Source organism: Notolabrus celidotus, chromosome 8 (genome assembly GCF_009762535.1).
Source record: "Notolabrus celidotus isolate fNotCel1 chromosome 8, fNotCel1.pri, whole genome shotgun sequence".
In the NCBI taxonomy this organism is placed as follows: domain Eukaryota; kingdom Metazoa; phylum Chordata; class Actinopteri; order Labriformes; family Labridae; genus Notolabrus; species Notolabrus celidotus.
The window spans coordinates 30,481,539-30,501,095 of NC_048279.1; the positions used below are offsets into that span (position 1 = coordinate 30,481,539).

The 19,557-nt window shown below is 40.7% G+C and overlaps 1 protein-coding gene across 4 annotated transcripts in view; it reads right to left on the minus strand.

Moving 5' to 3' along the window:
• The window catches only part of fstl5 (follistatin-like 5), a 222,882-nt gene that overhangs the window by 48,981 nt on the left and 154,344 nt on the right, over nt 1-19,557 (minus strand). For all 4 annotated transcript variants that reach the window (XM_034689156.1, XM_034689155.1, XM_034689157.1 and 1 more), the window contains exons 8-9: nt 18,438-18,558; nt 745-906 (exon numbers count right to left, since the gene is read on the minus strand). In XM_034689156.1, coding sequence (XP_034545047.1) covers nt 745-906; nt 18,438-18,558 — 283 coding nt within the window. The remainder of the gene's footprint in view (nt 1-744; nt 907-18,437; nt 18,559-19,557) is intronic.

Here is a 19,557-nt window from a genome sequence, read left to right on the forward strand (position 1 = left end):
CAACAAGAGGGAACAGAGAAAAAAAAAAAGACAGTTTGCATTTCCAGAAAGAGATAAGAGGCAATTTCCATGCCTCCATCCTCTGCTACCATTACTCTGTTACATAACAGTTCTTTGGTATTTTCTGAAGGAAGGTGAGAGGTTTGTTTTGGAGAGAATTCAAAAAAGGTAGGAGTTCAAAGTAAGAATTTGGCACAGGTATACCACATGCTGTGTTTCTGTGAGTACTGGGACTGATTTCAGGTTAAGTAGTTCTGCGCACAATTTCACAGGTAAAGCACTTTGCTTTAGTGTCTGTGGAAAAAAACAGCAAAGGGCCTTAAATCTTGAATATTTGATAGTGAGGCGAGGAAGCAAGCCACATTTGTGAAAGAACCTGCATTCTCAATGCTTGATTGTTTGAGTTATATCACACTGAAGATTTCAGTCACTTTCTCTAACCTATGATGGCTTCAAATTCAGCCTGCACATACAGAATAAAGGAGGGACTCTCCCTCTGCTACTGATAGAGCTAAATGATAAATACAGCATTTTAAATTGTGTTGCCAAGCTCCATTTCACAGTATCATTCATAGTCAAAGCATTACAGCAATAGTCTTATCTTACTGGCAGTTGCAGCCAGAGTGAGAAAAACTATAGCAGTTAAATTGTAAAACAGCAGCAGAGGACAATAAAAACAGAAGAGGCAATAGTGGGAATCAAAATGTACATGCAGTGAGCAGTAAACTCTTGACTCATCTGTACCTTGCAGGGTGAGCTGTTTGGACAGCTTGGTTGTGATGTCCATGCCGTTCTTCAGCCAGGCCAGCTGGGGGCTGGGGATGCCCTCAGCATGGCAGCGCAGGCTGGCAGTGACGCCCGGCTCCCTGGCCTGGCTCTCTGGATAAACTCTGATGACCGGAGGAACTGGAAAATATAGCGAAAAGGAAGAGAGAGAGAGAGATGAGATAGAGGAAAGACCAAATGCAATACATTGTTTACATTAGTACCACTTGAGGAGTGAGTCAACCATAATAAATGGAAAGTTTTAAAAAGATGCCAAGTTCCAAATTTATGGCGAGGGATTAACATACACTATCAATAAGTTCGAGTGTATTTTCAGCACAGCCAAATGTCTTTAGATAAGGTTAACACGCTCTGTGAAGCCAAACAAATCAGATAGATAAATAAGGCAGAGAACCTCTGTTCAGACGTCATCGATTCTGCTTGCTTGCCATTGATTTTATGTAACCTTTTGTCAGGAAGGAGATGAGGGGATAGAGGCAGAGAAAACAAAAAAGTGTGAAGAAAGAGAAGACACAAACTAAATGTCACTCTTGTCTGTGAACTGTTCCAAACGCTGAATCACGCATTCCTGCACATAATGCCATTGACATGCTGGAGTCTCACTTCTTTACTCCACCCTGAAGCAAAAACAAACAGCCGCAAAAAAAAGGAAAGAGCTCGACAACTTACTGTACTTCCAAGAACCATAAATCAACATAAATCAATACAACACAAATATATTTATAATATGCATTTATGCATTGACTGAGAATATGCCACCACTTTCTCTTCTTAGACCCCAGGGCTAACTTGTTAGAGTCTTGCTCCACAAAACATGGAAAATATCAAAAGAGTGAATTTGAATAATCCTTTAAAAGAAGAAGCCTTCTGTGCATAACAGCATAGCAATGATAAAAGCTTTCAAAGGGATAGTAGTATATCTGAGGAGACTCTCCCGCTCAAATGGTGACTGAAACTTGGACAGTGACAATGAACTGTTTACAGAGGGACCATAAAAGCGCAGCATGAGTCATTCCACAACAGCCTGTCACACAGAAGGATGAGGACCTGGCAGTGGTTTATGTAGGGACATGAAATTTCTCTATCCTGCCATCTTGTTTTGAGAAATCCCTCATAGCCTCTGTGGCCCAAATCAGTGTCCTCCTTTTTTTTCTTCCTGAAACTGACTTCAGAGACACAAGTGGAGGATGGAAGAGAGTCTTGGCAGTAGCAAAGAAGGCAGACATGCAGTGGAGACCATTTCCTGTGGGCACTGGGTTAGAGGAAGTCTTTACTCAGCCAGGTGAGTGAAAGGACTGCAGATTGTTGCCACGGCCATCTGGTAACCACGGCACTCCCGGGCTTTGGAGCTCACGTCAACGTCAGTGCCAGTGCCGCCATCCGCAGCGGACCCCCCGAGAACTCCATCAGCCCCAGGGTTACTTTACCAACCACAGACACTCCAATTATACACACACCCTTTAGTCGTAACTAGGTTCACTGACTACAACCCATGGAGACAAATGATTTTATGAAGATTACGGCTCACAATTAAAATATCTTCTTCAAGGCCCATAAAAGCAAACAAAAGCTCCGGCCCAAGCTCTCTGTGTGCGGGCAGCTCATGTTGCTCCTCTCGGTTAATTATTCCTCTTTTCATCTCTCTTTGTGTCATGTGTTTACCGTAAATCACTCTGCGATTGCCATTTGTTGAAATTGCTCTGCGTACAAAGGTTGTGTGAATCCATAGCTGCGTGTGAACATCAATCTTCCTGAGTGCACAAACAATGAGGGCAGGGGTGTAAGTGTTTTTTAAGGTATATACTCTGTAAGTAGAATGCAAATGTTCTGATTTGCATGTCTTAAATGTACACTAGAACTCAGCGAGATGCTGTTATCTACATGCCAAATGTATCTGAGCATCGTAAACAAAAATAAAAACCTGTTTACTTTACATTAAACACCCTGTACCTGCTGTGTTTACACGCATGCAAGATTCCTGTTTATGATCAGATTATTGGAAACGTGTGGGCTTGTTTGGCTCATGAAATCATACCCTGGTTCCAGATATGTGGATTATCTTTACATTTTAAAGATACCTGAGGCCTATACTATAAAGCAAGCCCAATGTACCCCGAGTATCTTTTGGTTATCTGGCTTTCCTAACCCCTGATTAATAAGATTACGTTAAACGGTTTTACAAAGCTGGTTACTGACCGGATAAGCCAACCCAGCGTTACTGTGAGCCCGTTTGAGGTGAAGTTGGCAACATGTGGCCAGTAGCAAACATGAACAAGTCTGCTGTCAGCAGATTGTCATATTCGACAAACCAAACTATGATATAAAAAATATGATGAAGTTAATTCAGAGTAAAAGTAACACAGCTGAGTCTTCTAAATGAAGGCTTACAATATCACTTTGCATCAGTACTGCACAATGGACCTGACCTGAATAACCCCCATTTATGCTCTCACATGAATCAGTTGCTCTGATTTATGCCTGTGGCGTGTATGAGAGTTTTAGACGCACAATTCATCTGCAGCCCTGACAGTATCAACCAGAGCAGTCTGGAGATTATACAAAAATGAATATCCTCCTAGGACCGAGAAAAATCAAAGCTTGAGAAGTTTGTAGCTTCAAGATATATTAAGTCCAATCAATAAAAGAAAATGTCATAGGGTTTGTTTTTCATAAACACTTTTTTGTTTATATTTTATGGTATGTCTTCGTAGTGGACAACAGGAAGAGAAAAAGTCACTTTTTTGATGATCCTTTCATGCAGATTTGTATCAGACCAAAACAGTGCTGCAACATCATGAGCTACCTGAAGAAACGAAAGGTATGAACTAATTGATAACCAAATGGGAGGAAAAATAGACAACGTTTTTGATAGCTTTGATCATTAAAGCTGCTGTTGGTAGTCACAGAGTAAACATCTGTTCAGAGAGAGGGACTTTGAAAGTCAACACTATCCCTCCCAACCAGATTTCCTTTTAGTCCCCCAGCACAGATCGGCGTGTGCAGTCATGATAGTGCCGGACTCATAACCAATCGGAGGACGTAGTACTTAACCGATCAGGACAGAGGATTGGAGATTAGCTATGATTGGTCCGTCATAACGGGAACATGGGAATAATAACATTGCTTGATACAAAGGCATTGGAAAACGCAGAGATTTCCCAATAGTCTCAAATTACTTAACTTACTGATGAGTACAGATGGGCATTATGACCTTTTCTCCAAACCCAGAAGAAAAAAGTAACATATTTTACAACATTCCTACCAACAGCAGCTTTAATTCTAGTTAATTTCATGCAAAGATGCTCAATTTTCCCAGGTTCAAGCTTCTTAAATCAAAGCTCTTGCTGTTCAGCTTAGAAAAACATGATAGTTCAGGGAATTATTTCGAGTTTGAGGCAGTTTGTTTCACAAAACTGGCATCTTGTACACCCTGCCATGTGTGGACAATAATTTGCCTGAGTTACAGAAAACACTGTTGTCTTCTGTTACTGAAGATAGAGAGGCTTATTTCTCTCTGGTGTTAAACGCAGAAAGTTTCTGCAGCCAGAAACCAGACTGATATTCTTCCCCTGAATTCCTGAAGTAACTGTGTTGGCACAGGAGCGACAAGTTTGAAGGAGGAGTTTTTTTGTGGGGGAATTAAAGACTGACCTGCAGTGAGCAGACGATCAGAGACCTGAGTAATTAGATTCAGGTACAAAGGGAGCTCATAACCGGGTTCTTCTGCGCTTCATGTAAACTTAATATCCAAAGTATGATCAAATCTAGTTCACTAGAGTGCCTGTTCATAAACTAATAATGAAGGCTAAGGCGAGGCAGAGTCACTCTTCTTTTCTCTTCTTCTGAAGTTAGATGTAGTAATTTATGTCCAGCTCTGAATAACACTGAATCCTTGTTTAGTGAAAAGATAAATTTGATGATTTAAGATGAAAAGTGTATGCTTTGTTAATCCACACTGAACAGCAGGGTCTGGTTTTGTGGTCATGGCACACTTCATGTACCTTTTGATGCTAGACCAAAAACCACTGCAATCTATTAATTAACGGCTGTGCTGTATACAGAAAGCACGGATCAACTAGGTTCCCATGTGCACCTCATTAATAAAACCTCTCCGGCAATCTCGCAAAGTTGAATTAATTAGTGTGTTGGAATTAAATCAAAATACATCAACAATCTTCTTTTTGCAAGAGAAAACAGTTGAACTGCCACAGGGATCACAAAGAGTTAAAGTCAGATTATTTCACGGGAGGAAGACACTTCAGAAAATCTTCAGTACATTGGACATACTGTGGCACACAGCTCAGTCTATAGAAAGGTACTGTGTATGAAGAATTAGAGCTCTTATACATTCTGTCTGTTGAATGCTTGGTAATATGTATCACATTAATCTTATTTTCCAGAAGCTACACTTAAAGATGATGTTCATATCAAGGGCTTTATGTAAATATCTTCATATTCATGTTTTTTCTCTGCAGAGCAGAAACGTGTTGAATAATGTGGCGAAAGAATAAAAATTGTCTGGATTTAATTCCACCAGCTGTGTCCCAGAAGGTTTGGGGTGTTTATTTCTATTAATCTATGAGTTAAAAAGCTTCTCTTTGTAAAGGGATTAGAAATAAGTGTGCTACATGATATTTATTTCAAAATGTATTTATTTCCTGTAAGTTCTGTAATATAAGTCACATCATTACACTACATGCAGACAGTTTTGGGGAGTGTCCCGGAGAGAAAAGGGGTTTAAACTGTCATTCCAAATGAAGTCCTCCTTTGCTCTTAATAAAGTCCACTATGTGCAGTTTCTATGCAACTGTGAAGCTCTTTTTAGTACCATCTGTTTTTTTCTTATTCTGCTAGCTTTACTCTTTACTTTGACTCTTTAAGCTGCCAGTATAGTAGTTGAGCTCAGCAGAGGTAGTGTTTGTAGTTGAAATTAACAGACGGACTCACTGCCTGCAATCAATCCACAGAGATTCGTGCCACCCCTTCTGATGGTCACTTCTTGTCTTTCATTGAAGAGTCTTTTTTAATCAAACCAGCACTCCACAAGCTTTACTTACTTAATAGTATACCACAGTTTTCTCAAAAAGCATGATTATGACCTGATGAGGGAGAAAAGCTGTTACAAAGTGGCGCTGCTGGACTCGTCCTCTTGAGTTTGTGTATTGAAGCTGTTGCTTGCTCCTTAGTTCGCCGTGTTCTGAGTAATACACCATCAAATAATAAAAAATATGTCCCATGATTTTACACTGTTTTATAAGACTCTGCTCTCTCACTGATCCAGCTGTGTAAGATGCTTGATTCTCATTGGTCACAACCCCTTGACAACGGTTATTATTAACTTTCACTAACATGAGCAACGCCAGAGGCAAAGTGTTCACCAGTCATGTCGAATCAATCTAAGGAAAACAGTTCAGGCACATTTTGCATCTGCTTGTTGACTCCATAGACCGTCAGGTGAGGTAAAACCGTTAGTTTCCATTCCCATCAAAACCATGTAGCTAAAATGTTAGTTTCGGTTAGCACACTAATGGGACAGGCTAAACAACGCAGATATTAACATATTGGATCCTGCCCTGCAATCTTAGCAATGGTGGCAGAGCAGCTGAGTGCAACTTTAGGTTACTGGTCGCTACAAGGAAATTTAAATCATGAGCACAACAAAAATGTTCAAAGTTGTGACATTTGCCTCGTTAATTATTAAAGGTGTGTCAACCGCAGAGCTCAGAAAAGGAGAGCTGAATGAGGACAGTTTAATATTAAATCAACCACGACAGGCAGATCCATCGCCGTGAAACGCTAACTGACGTGCAATCACAGGGACTATTTCTTCAAAACTGTATACATAAATCATTTTGAATCAATGGAATAATCTTTTGACCATAGACTGTATAAAATATGGACGTAGTATCAGTGACTTCACCCATCTGTTTCTAAAGAGCTGTTTTGAGGCCAATCGGCAGCGGCAGCCATATTGCTGCTGTGGAGCCAGTGTGACGTAAAGAGGCAGGCTTTGAGCCTCCTAGCCAACAGCTACAGTGTTCATGCAGGCAGCTGTGCCTCTCAGTGGAAGACTAGTAATCTCAATATCTTTGAAATTGCAGGGTTAGAAAAAAATTCACGCCCCGTACAGTGTGAGCCAATCGAGAAATGAGCTATCCGGACTACACTCGTCTTTTGTACAAGGCTGTAAACAGGTTTATTTCTACTGTAAAGTTCGGCTTTTTCCCATTCATGTGTATGTGACTTCTGGTACTTCTGGAGCCAGCCTCAAGCGGATCCTCGATGAACTGCAGCTTTTAGCACTTCGGCATTGGACTCATATTTTTAGACCAGAGGTTGCTGCTAGGCTAAAATATAAGTTTCAGTTAGCACACTAGTGGGGCAGGCTAAACAACGCAGCTATTAACATATTGGATCCTGCTCTTCAATCTTAGCAATGGTGGCAGAGCAGCTGAGTGCAACTTTAGGTTACTGGTTGGTACAAGGAAATTTAATTCATGAGCGGTGGTGATGACAGCAACAGTGTTTAAAGTTGTGACATTTGCCTCATTCATTTTTAAAGGTGTGTGAACCGCAGAGCTCAGAGAAGAAGGAAAACTGAATTAGGACAGTTTAATATTCAATCGACCACAACAGGCAGATAAGAATCCATCACCATGAAACATTAACTGACGTGCAATCACAGGGACTATGTCCTTTTGAATCAATAAAATAAACTTTTGACCAAGTTTTTATGTCAACATGTCTGTATCAGTCAGGATTCTATTTGCCATAACCACCTGCTAGATACATTATCCCTTATATATAGGTTGCATCGCTGTGTAGGATGCATCCTATATTTTTAGATAACAAAAAAAGGTTATATAGTGTTTCTTGTACAACCAATTTTATGGTACATATTTCAAATGTTATGGTTCATTTAAGCATTTCTCGAGATTTAAAAACTGAAGCATTCTCAGATACATGCTTCTTTCAGCCTTCAAAATCTCTCCAGACATGAGTGCAGAGAACAGGAGGCAGGGTAGAGATCTTGTCATCAGGATGGTCTTTTGTTAGCGTCAATACAGTATATGGAGCTATCTTTTCATGCTATTCAGACTGATAGAAAAAGAGATTGCATGATGCCTAGCTCCCAACTCATCTCACACACCTTTATGGTCAAATTGCCTGTGTGATTGGAGAAGATGGAAGTAGTTGGTGCTCTGAGTTGGACATGTCGGCCTATGATGCAATCCCATCTGCTGACACGGCTTCAGAAGTCAGGTTACAGGATGAGGGTTTGTGCAGAGGTGTAATTATTGAATAGGTAAGAGCAGGTCTGATCAGTGCTGTGGTAGTGGGATGTAGAGGTTGGTGGGGGCAGAGCAGGAGTCCACTGTGGGATTCATGGACCTTATTCAAGCTAACATCTGGGATGGGAGGGCCTACCAAAATTTTAATAACCCAGCCTCATTCTTGTGAAAAATCAGGAGAGATTTCTACAAAGGTATTCACCCCAGTTCAGCGTGGCATCATTTCATACTTCACTGTGATAATTAAGAGAAAGAACACTGTTAAATATATGAATGAAAAATGAGCATACAGAGTAAACAAAGGGAATTGTGAAGAATTTAACAAAGCTCCTGAGTCTGTAAGAGGATCATTAGCAATTTGGGAAAAGCAGTAACTAACACAATATTTATGTTTTAAACTGAAGGACTTTATGAATCTTGGTGTTGACCATAAGCAGACCATTTCCTTGTTCAACGACTGAAGTAGGTTTGTTGTTAATGTGCCAGTTATTGGTTGATTCCCATTGACAGAAGAACTATTGATCAAGCAGAGCTTTAACGGTAGGATTAGGAATGAGGATACCATCTTTCTGCCAAGCTAGGATGCTAAATTATTGAGGAATCTCAACAGTGGATGACATGGAACAATTGAATGAGTAATTTCACGAAAAATTACACTAATATTGGTGTATGAGACACACTTAACACCTTTTTTTCAGCTAAATATTCAGTACCAAAGATGGCTCTCAAAGAAGCAAGCAGCCACTTTAATGCGCAAAGCATGCTGGGTACATAGCGAGATGGTTCAGTATAGCAGCGCCACTTTTTATCAGCTATTCTCCCTCATTAGGTCTTCATCACGCATTTAAATAAAACATTGGTATACAATAAGGTAAATAAAGCTTGTGGAGTGCTGGTTTGATTGAAAACGCTCTTCGATGTGACCGAAGGGGAGGGTGGGTGGCGTAAAGTGGGTCTCAGTGGATCCGTCGATACCTCAAAGACTAATACTCAATTATTTTAGCTAGGAATGGGATGTCATTATTGATAAACATCAATAAATCACTAAGTGTTGAGGTCTGCCGGCTTAACTGTTTACCATTTCACAATGGAGCTCATCTCGTCTGACCTCCCTGTTTATCCTGTGAAGCTATTTTAAAACCACATCCTCCACAGTTTGCATTGTATCAGCCGGTATGGATTTTTCTGTCAACTATAGGCCCTGCATATCAAGCTTATTTATCTCTTCTCTGAAAATGTGACTGCTGTCCATCAGCTACCAGCTGAGGATGTTACTCCGGGGAAAAGCAGGGGTGGGAGGCTGTGTGTAGGAGGAGTCAATTTTTTTTATCAGTGTTCCTGAAAGTCTCCACTGGCTGCCCATCGAGCTCAATAAAGGTCATTGCTTAGTCAAAAGCCCATTGTTTGAGGAAAAAAAAGCTCATGTCAGTGAATTCCCTCTGTGACGGTGAATGTGGGAGAGAAAGAACATCTTGTGCTGCTGTAGAGACCCATTACTGTTGCTGGGTTCCTGCTGGTCAGTGATGGAGGCTAAAATAAGAGTTGTAAATTGTCTAATTCACCCCCTATGGTAAAATGAAACAAGAACCATGGTGAGCAAATATTGAAATATAGTTAATTAAAAGGGTGTTCGGAAAAAAAGGATTCAGAAGGCTGTGGATGACTGAAAATAAAAATGTAGCATTAAAAATAAGTGAAACTTATAATAATTGCATACAATTAAATTCAAAACAAGCCAGGCTGATATTATCGGATAATTGGTATAATTGTTGTTAGCTTAGGATGAGCACTGTTTGCTACTCACGTTCATTAACTGCAGCGTGAGTGGTTTTAATGTGAGACACATGAATGGAGGGATATGTTTAACAAAATTAATATAATTATTGATAAAATGCAACATTTTTGTGACTAATTTATGTGAGATATGATACTAAAACCAGGGGAAAAAGTAATATTAAAACACACAAGAAGATGCAAATAAAGCAGCAGTTCCAACTCTAAGTTTTTTCTTTGAAATGTAGAAAGGGAGAAGATTTTTAATGTGTATTTATGTGTGATGAGGCCTTGTACATATTTGAATAGCATTTCTAATTTGATTTTATGTACATGGAGAGTGAAGTAAACTGGAGTCCCATTCCTTGTATGTGAACACACATATCTGTCCAGTCAAGCTGTTTCTGATTCTGTATTTTTAGAACGTTTGAAAAAGCAAACATGTAGTGTCTTTCTTGAAGACTTCATTTATTGTATTCTTTCTCTCACAGTTAATCTGCATCCTTCACCAGCCTCCCCAAAAGCCTTAAGCTAAAGAAAGCTCATGCAAGTCTTGCTTTCCCTCCTAACCAGGAAAAACTGTTATCTGCCTTTTGAACATGCCCCACTTACACACTTCACAGATGGGCGTGAGCAAACTGCTTGCAAATCACCATTTCTTTTGCCTGGACAGTCGCTAAAATGAAAGGAGCAAGCCGGTCAGTGGGATTTTTCCACTCAAACTCAGTTCAGACAAGATGTGAGAGAAGTGGCATTCTGATGTGTTTCTGAGAGTGTCAGGAGAGCCTCTGCCAGGAGAGCGCAACGCAGCAGGGCTGACAGCTCCATCATAAAGCTCCCCAGCCAGTCGTCAATCACTCAGCAAGGCTTCCGTCGGCCATGGCACTGCGGAAGATGAGCAGGCGTGTAGACACACACATGCACACGCACACAAACACACACCTACATACCAACACCATGGCAAGAGACCACTTCGCCATCACACTACTGAGACATTTCCAACTAAGCCTGGCAGACGTGCTACAACTCTGAGTTACAAATCTTCAATCAAACTGAAGTCGTGGCAGTTTCCTGAAAACATGGCGGCCGTAAACATCTGATGGTGAGAGCTGCCCCATGACCTGAAGACTTCACACAGGCTCAAAATAACATTCATAATCCCTCTGCCCTCCCTGTCATATATGTACAACCACATACTCAAAAACTGGCATGACATACTGTTCACACACACACACTGACATTTACAGACACACTGTGACGAAAGCCTGCACTGATACTCTCTCACCTGAGCTTCATGCTCCTCAGACAGGAACATGTACGAGTAATGCAGCCAGGACATTTGTTTAGTCCAGAGCCTGAATTCAATGCTTCACATGTTCATCACTTAGTCAGGAAAAATAACTTTTTTAGGATAATACAAGAAGTGAAAGCCGAAAAAATGTTCTCGCACAGATCTGGGACAGAAATGAGGAAGCATAATGGCTCTCCGGGGAATACACTGTGCCGTCTTTATTTTCCGTTACCTCAAAAGACAAGTTTTCTTGGGTGTTGTGCCGGCTTAGCTCATTTTCTTCTTTTAATGTGTGGTTTTACTAATTTATTTTATTTTTATATGAATCTAAACACTAAAATTAAAATCAAAGTGCTGCGGTCCTCAGAGGCTTGTTACTTTTAGGAATAATGAGGAATGAAAAAACTTAAAACATCACTACATGAAATATTCATGAATTCTAAGAAAGCCACTGTTCCCTAGTCAACTGTTTATTCTGTATATAAATATAGAGCTAAGATATTTTTTTTCTTGTATTAATATTGACTGAAAAGGTCACAGGGTAGATTATGATCTCTAGAAATAGACATCAAAATATAACGGGGTGTACGATGGTAACGCTGGTGTTCATTTAGAACAAGGGATTTATTGCAGACCCATGTACTGAAGAAGTACAGTCACATATTCTAATAACTAAAAATGATTTGTAGATGTAGCTATGTGTCCAAAAAGGTGCCTTAAAGCAGTGGTTCTCAAAGTGGGGTCCTAGGACCCCTGTGGGTCCACGAACCATAGCGTGGGGGTCCGTGAAATAAATATAAAAAATGTCTAATACCCTTTTTAAATGCTATGTCATTAAAAACAACATATATACAGATGGGGACCATTTGCGCCAATAAAACCAGTATATTGTGCCCTTTACTCCCACCCTAGTTATTTACCCTTTGGGCAAATAGAAACTGATATGATTGTGACACTCACATCAATCTGTCACGTATCACTCATTCATACATCCCTCCGGTCACAACTTTTCCTGCTACTACTTAGCTTTGCCTACTAGCTCGCTAGCATGGAGCCATTTCTAAATCAGTTCACATCCCAAGCTAGCTAAATTAAGACAATATTACGGCAGGTATATAAAGTTTGTTTTTATTGAGAATAGTGACGGGAGACCAAAATGCGTCATGTGTCTTCAGGTGTTAGCGAACGAAGCTATGAAGCCAGCCAAGCTAAAGCGACATCTGATCACCCGGAATATAAGGAAATAAGTAAAGACTTTCTCCAGCAAAAGTGCGAGGAATACATCCGCCAGAAAACACAGATGGTGAAGTGTTTTCTGTTTATCACTATGGAACAGATCTGAAGTATTTCAATTTATTAGTTTTACAGTACAAATAGTTCCAAGGGCATCTAAGAATGCAAACGGTAGTAAGCATGTGCTTAATCTATGTTACAATTATGAGGGAGTCCTTGGAAAATGTTCTCACCTGTAAGGGGTCCCTGGCCCCAAAAAGTGTGAGAACCCTTGCCTTAAAGAATTAAACCTTTGTCAGGCAGGTTGTTCCTCCAACATGGTGGATCAACCTGGAGTTATTGTGTTGCTTTACTGACTGATCTTTAGCTCTAAGGTTAAGAAAGACAAATGTGTTGTCTTCAGTTGTTTGTCTGACAGTCTTCAAACTGTGAACAACTTTTAGTTTGAGTTGATTTTGGTGCCCTCTGTTTCTCTGATATCTTTTCTGACTTTGTCCTGTACATGTATTGGTAGTGTATTCTGATCAAGTCTTACCATGCTTTCTTTCAATCATTCACTCACTGAATATTTGCTGTGGAAAAAGTTGTAAACGTTTTTCTCTTTTTAATAATTGACTTCTGACAACTCCCTCTTCACAGCAGGTATTAAAGTCACATCACTGGTAATTACAGTCTGTTTCATAACCTGATCAAAAACTCTCACAGGAGCTTTAAGATACTCAGTGTATACTCTGCTATGAAAGAGAAACAACATAAAGTTAAGATACATTAAATGGAGCAGTAACCAGAATATAACATTTTCAGAAAACAATCATCAAAATATCAGCAGATGAATTCCAGTTGATGGTCTAACTAAATGTTCCAGCCAAAACACTTTCTAGGCATCAATCATAAACCATGAAGCCCCCTGGTGACATACACCCTCTAGAACTGCAGGTAGTAAACTCATTATTTCTCTTTGGCACCTGAGTACAGCAGCAGTCAGAACGGTCCTCTCTGTAACAAGGGGGCGAACCTCTTGCTCCCAGGGGAAAACTCCAGCGTTTGAGAGTTGTCCAGGAGCTGCTGTACACCGAGGTGAGCTCAGATACTATTTATCTCCTTGAATATATCTTCTGGTAATGGCTTCACCTGTAACCCTGGCCCCTTACCACCAGGGAATACCACATTGCATGTTCCGGGGGGAAGCTTTGCTGCCTGAGATCAGCTTTTAATGTTATATGGGAAGTGCACAAAACCTGTTGGTTTTAAAAGTGGAGTAAATGCTGGAGTGCTTTCACTATATGGTACTGCTCCTGTTACTCTTATGATGGCTTACACGAGAATACTAGACAGAGGATTGTAGAAAGACATCCAACTGTTTAAGAGCCAATCAGAAAATGATTTTATCTCTCAGTGTACTAAAACACTCTCTTATTTGACTCAACTTTTAATTGAAACAGAATGTTGATCATTATGAACCCTGCGGTCACATTTAGAGAAGAACTGATGTTAAAGCTGGCTGTGGTTTTGAGGCTTATCATACAGCTACATTTCAACCAGGGTGATATTCACACTCTTGTCCAAACATGGTAAAATCTGCCTCCAAAAACACAAGATTGGAAATCCAAAATACCAAACTTAGGCCTTGAAATGTTGTTCTACAAACATAGGTGATGTGACATCATGGCTGTGACTACAGGAGCACTGATTGACCGGCTGGTGACCGGCATCGACTGATTTGCAGCCCACTCGGCCGTGATCGGTGACTGCTGGTGTTCTCAAAGACAGCAGATCCCGTGCTGATCCTAGATTAACACACATGAGCTGCACATTTCATGCCATGCGCACAGCGTCACAAACACTAATGACAGCCACACACAAACGAACTAACAAGTTGGCAGTGCAGACGTGAGGTGTGCATCAGCAGAGGCAGAAAGCACTGACCTACAGGAGCATAAACAGAGACTGATTCTCTGCACTATAATTTTGTCCAGTAATTAAATATACATGCAAATCTATCAAAACACTCTGAAGGCAGCACGTTCATATGAGACAACTGTCCCTCTGTGTTGAGGCTGGAGGAGGACTGTACATTAAAATATAGTTGAATTATGTCACCAGTAACATTCTTTGGTTTCAGGGGACTCTTACATGATAAAACCTCAACATGTCAGTGTGAGATTAATAGCTTGATGTGTAAGAATAGGTACAGGAAGCATCTAGTGTTGGACATATAGATAATTAACAGATATGAAACAAGAAGACAAACAATCTCTTAACTGCAGTGTATACTGTTCACTGAGGCAGCACAGGAAAGAGAGGCAGGCGGGTAGGAGACTGAAAGCAATAGTCTGATTCAAAAGTAACATATTGTACACATTTGATGGGTAACTTTTAATTATTTGGCAGTCAGGGAGGATGCGATTGAGAATCAGCCAAGATAAGACCCAACAGGTCGGGCATTGAAAAATTGTAAATTGGAATCAGCCAAGGAAATTGCAATCAATGCATCATCGCTATGACTGCTTTTTACATACAGTCCATGAACTCAGCACACAGCTGACCTTTCAGGCTCACCTTTCGCTCTAACATTACTTCCTAACAAGGCCCAGGGGGTCCAGACTTGCTACCAGGCACATCAGGTCTTTGAACACTATGGTAACACCCCCCTCCCTTCCATCACTTGGGAGTCCATATTGGGATCTTTGAACCATAGCAACAGGGTGACAGGTGCACACAACAACCCATAAGGATAAAGCGGTAATGTTGAGAAGTATATGATCCGATTATTTCCCGAACACGGTTGGAGGGCAATAATAAAATGACAATGACAAAAGACTGTGCATGTGTACTGCATCAGTAATGTGTCTGTAATGAATCAGTGATAACTGCAAACAGCTTAAGCTACCTTTGGAAAGATGATGCTGCCAGAGAGAAGTAAACACAACATTAGGGCCCGTATTGTTCCATTTCACCCATCAGAAATACTTAGATTTCAAATTATGTTTTCAAAATGAATGCAGCTTTCCCGGGTGGAAAACTAAATGTATTTTCCCAGCAGCAGGAGTGTTTGGTGAATTTGATGATTCAACCCAGACTTTCATTAATTTAGCCCTCAAAACGATTTGTTTTCCGCTAAAGTGGCTTGGAGAGTGGACAAAGTTTGCAGCCACAGTACAAATTAGATGCAACTTTATTGATTTCTGTGGGTAAAGCTGGGTCACTGCAACAAAGAAAGAGCTTAAAGAGAATAAGAGGATGTAACATACTGCAGATAACAAATAAGCACAATAAAATGAACATCTTGAAGATAATAGTGTACAACGCGGAGAGCATTACGGTGTCTTTATCAAGATAAGGTGGTCAATACAAGGAAAGTCTTTACAGCACATGGAAAATAAAACAAAATGGGTGTGTAAAAACCATGACGGGAAGAACAAATCAAAGCTCCTGGATCATCCTGCACACGCTGAAGGAGCGAACAGAGCAGGGTGTGCAGGATCATCCAGGAGGAGGATCCGGCTGTGCCTGCTTCACAGGGAAATCAAAAGTTCCTATAAAAGTGCCTCCTGTCTGAATTGCATCAGCTCTTCCGGATAAAACTCCAAGTGCTGTATATCCAACGTTCTCATGTGGCTTTAGGGTGATGGACAGCATTCTGAATCCAGTTTCCCAGAGTTGCCCTCTCCCTCTCGGCTGTTTCTTAATTGAGTTTTAGAAAATCTCTGTAGTCATGGCAGGGTAATAGCCACTCCTCGGAGACTTGAGCCAGACCAAGAATGTGGAATTCATTGTCTGCAGGAAAAAGGTCATCTGGAAGTTTCAGTATCAATTACAGACAAAAGTAATCGCTCTCACGGGATTCACTCTGTTTCCATAAACACAATACTCGGTATAATGAGACCTGTGTATCATTGTAATTAACCTTGGAGTGTTCTTTCTGAGGAATGTTAATGAAGCGTCAGTCTGTCAAATGTAATGAATATGTGAAGCTTCTGTCTTTGACACATTATGGTGTATTCACAGTCCTCTCATTAAGTCCAGTATTGGAGGAAACAGGCTCATTCACACAAACCCAACCAGCACCTTTGCCCTCTGCAGACGCTCTCTGTTTTTGCATTCACACGGCACATTCACACACTGACGACTATCCCAAACCAATAAGCTTGAGGTGGAAAATAAAACTCTTCACTGAAATCAGGTATTGAGGCTCATTTAAGGTGAAGGACACATGAATATTATTCTCATGGACCACAGACAATGAGCGATGTGTCAGAATACACTGCGATTTCCAGTTAAGTAGAATGGACAAAAACAGGACAGATATATATCGCTACAATAATAACTAAAATAGCACCGTTTCTATTGGTTCACTGTTCATTTTACAGGTAAATGATGGAAAATGGTTCTCTAAGAACAGCAAGTCTACTGGAGCCACTCAGGAACAAGAGCTGCACTTTTAAATTTCTCAGACATTCGGGGCCAAATTAAAACGACTAGGAGAAAATAAATGTTCCAGCTGCTGGTGTCACAGTCACAGGTGGTCATATTTACTTCCAAGTTGCTGTCAATCTCGAGAGAGTAGATCCAACATAATATGACACCATTAGAGGGCAGGCATCAGGGGCACAATGTGAGAAAGAAAGAAGGAGGGAGGACAGAACTCTTTTAGTGAAGACAGTGATTGACAATGTCTGACAATCCTCGATCCCTGAAGTATTTAGCTTTAGTCTCTTCCTGCCTCTATTTGTTATCGTGAATGAACTGAGGCCAACATCATGATCTGTGCACAGGGCATGACGGGACAAGAGGTAGAGCTGACTGAGTCCCCAGCCATACACTGGTGGAGGAACAGTGGAGAGGTGGCTGAACTTATTTGGCTTTAGGGCTCGGCCAGAAGGTGAATCCATTTTATTGATTCATTTGTATTTGTGACTGAAAATCCAGATCTTCTTCTTAACTTTCTCTGCTGCTCCCCTTGGGCTACTGTAGTTCACGCCCGTTTACTTCCTACATAGCCACACACAACTACAACATGGCTGCCTGCGTCAATGAAGAGTTTGTTCCCAGAAGAAACGCAGTGTTGTCAGTCATTTGGAACTGGTTTGTTTTTTTGGCTTCAGACCTCGAACAAACCAGTCCGCTGCAAAGTTTGTTCATAGGCTAAAGGCAGCAACGTGACCAGTTTATTTCTACATCTGAAACTGAGGAGTGCAGCAGAGTGGGGGAAATGTGGCTCACTACGAGACGCACAAGACCACTATACTCCCACAAACACTCACTAAAAAGCAGCAAACATTAGTGGAATCATTTTCACATTACATCACGTGTGACAAGACAAAGACTGTGTCGCAATCCATTACTGATGCAGCCGCACTGCATATCGCTTGAGATAGAGTGCCAATATAAACACAGAAAAGCCTGGTTTAATCCACATGATTAAAACATTTGACCCCAGGTTTGTGCGACACAGACGCAAGTGTTTTTCTGAAGTTGCCCTGCCTCATCTGTACAAATGTACATGTGAAACGATTGCTAGAGAGCTGGAGGGGATGTTTTTGGTCAGATATTTGCAGCCTTACATGAGTTTGATGGTGCATTTTATCACTGAGGACATGGCTCTGTGAAGTCTAGCTTCCAAGCAGCTTCCATCTATTATGACCTCAAAGGTGAGCTTCTTGTCCAGCGGCTAAAAACTTGTTGGAGAAATTTCTTTGCATTTGCAGTCTGTTGTTCATTTCCAAGATATTGAGGCAGGTGTTGGTCGGTTGCTTGCTGGTAGAGCTTTACACGTCCATCACTGTATCATCCGTCTGTTATTCTTCAACAACAATACTTCATTTGAGTTGTTATACATTTGTTTAAGAGAATAACAAGACAACTGAAGGAGCAAAACATGCTGTATTGTGCAACAGAAATAGTGCAGACTGCTTCCTGAGAGCAGCATGTCGTCACACAATTTACCCTTTCTTGTATTGTTGGTGAGTGCTTTTACTGACACTCTGGGGAGTTTTGGAAAGGTTCTTTAAAATGATTTGTACAAAAAAAAAGGGTATTTTGATTTCGTGGCAGCCTCTTACCGTTTACTTGAAGAGTGTGGGTCTGGAAAAGTTTCTCGTATCCATCAGCGTGGCAGGTGTAGTTGCCCATGTGAGTTGTGGTCACCTTGGTGATGTAAAGGGAGCCATCATCCCCAAAGTCCTAAAAGTGAGAGGAGGAGAGAACAGTCTTAGCTGTAAATTGGAGTAAGCTCTGGTATTCCTGCAGTGCAGCGGTGATGGTCAAAGTGGGTGAAGCTGGAAATGAACAGTATCAATCAGGATGCAACAAGCTTGTAGTGTGCAGATGAGAAGATAACACATATTGACAATATGAATAAAATAATCACTGTTGTGCAGATTTAATCAATCAAATGTTTAGGGCATTTAGAGCCAAACGGGCAAATGAGGAAACTAAAGAAAGAAAAGCATCCTGGCATGTGTCATTTCCCAATCAGAGGAAAGTGATCTGATGGGAAAGAACGAGAACTATAATTGTTTAGCATAAAACACATCATGCTGCAGACAGGCTGTCAGTCAGAATAACCTCTGCTGCTCGTTCTAAAAGTCAGTAAGTGAGTGAGTGGTTGACATGCACATCTCAAAAACACAAAATGTTGCACTTTAATTCTCACGTGGTTCATTCAGAACAAAACAAAAGACATAATTACACCAAAGCTATCTGTGATGTTAACTTATGTAGAGCCAACTGAAACATGATTAATTCATGCTGTGTTGTGATAATTAAGCCAGTGAACACACAAAAGGAATGGTGCTGGACAAGGAGAGAGAGCAAACAGAAGAATAAATTATTCAGCCGTGAGACAGAGAGAAGCCCCCAAAGCTAATGAGCTCATTGACGCAGTGCCACTGGGATGAATCGTCAAGGTGAAGAGCAACTGCCTGCCATCATGACAAGTCATTGTTATAAGATCTTCTGTTATGGTGTGTTATGGGAGGTTTGTCATGTCTTGTGTAAATGCTCAATCAATGGTGTTGTGTAAATTATGTCGCTTGAGGGGATGAACTCAATTTCTACATTTACAGGGATGCATTGTGTTCAGGTAGCTGCAGGTTTAACGCTGCCTCGAAGGGTTTCTGATGCACTAAAGGCTTGAAAATTTATATAACGCTGAATGTCAAAGTCTGTAGTCAAACACAG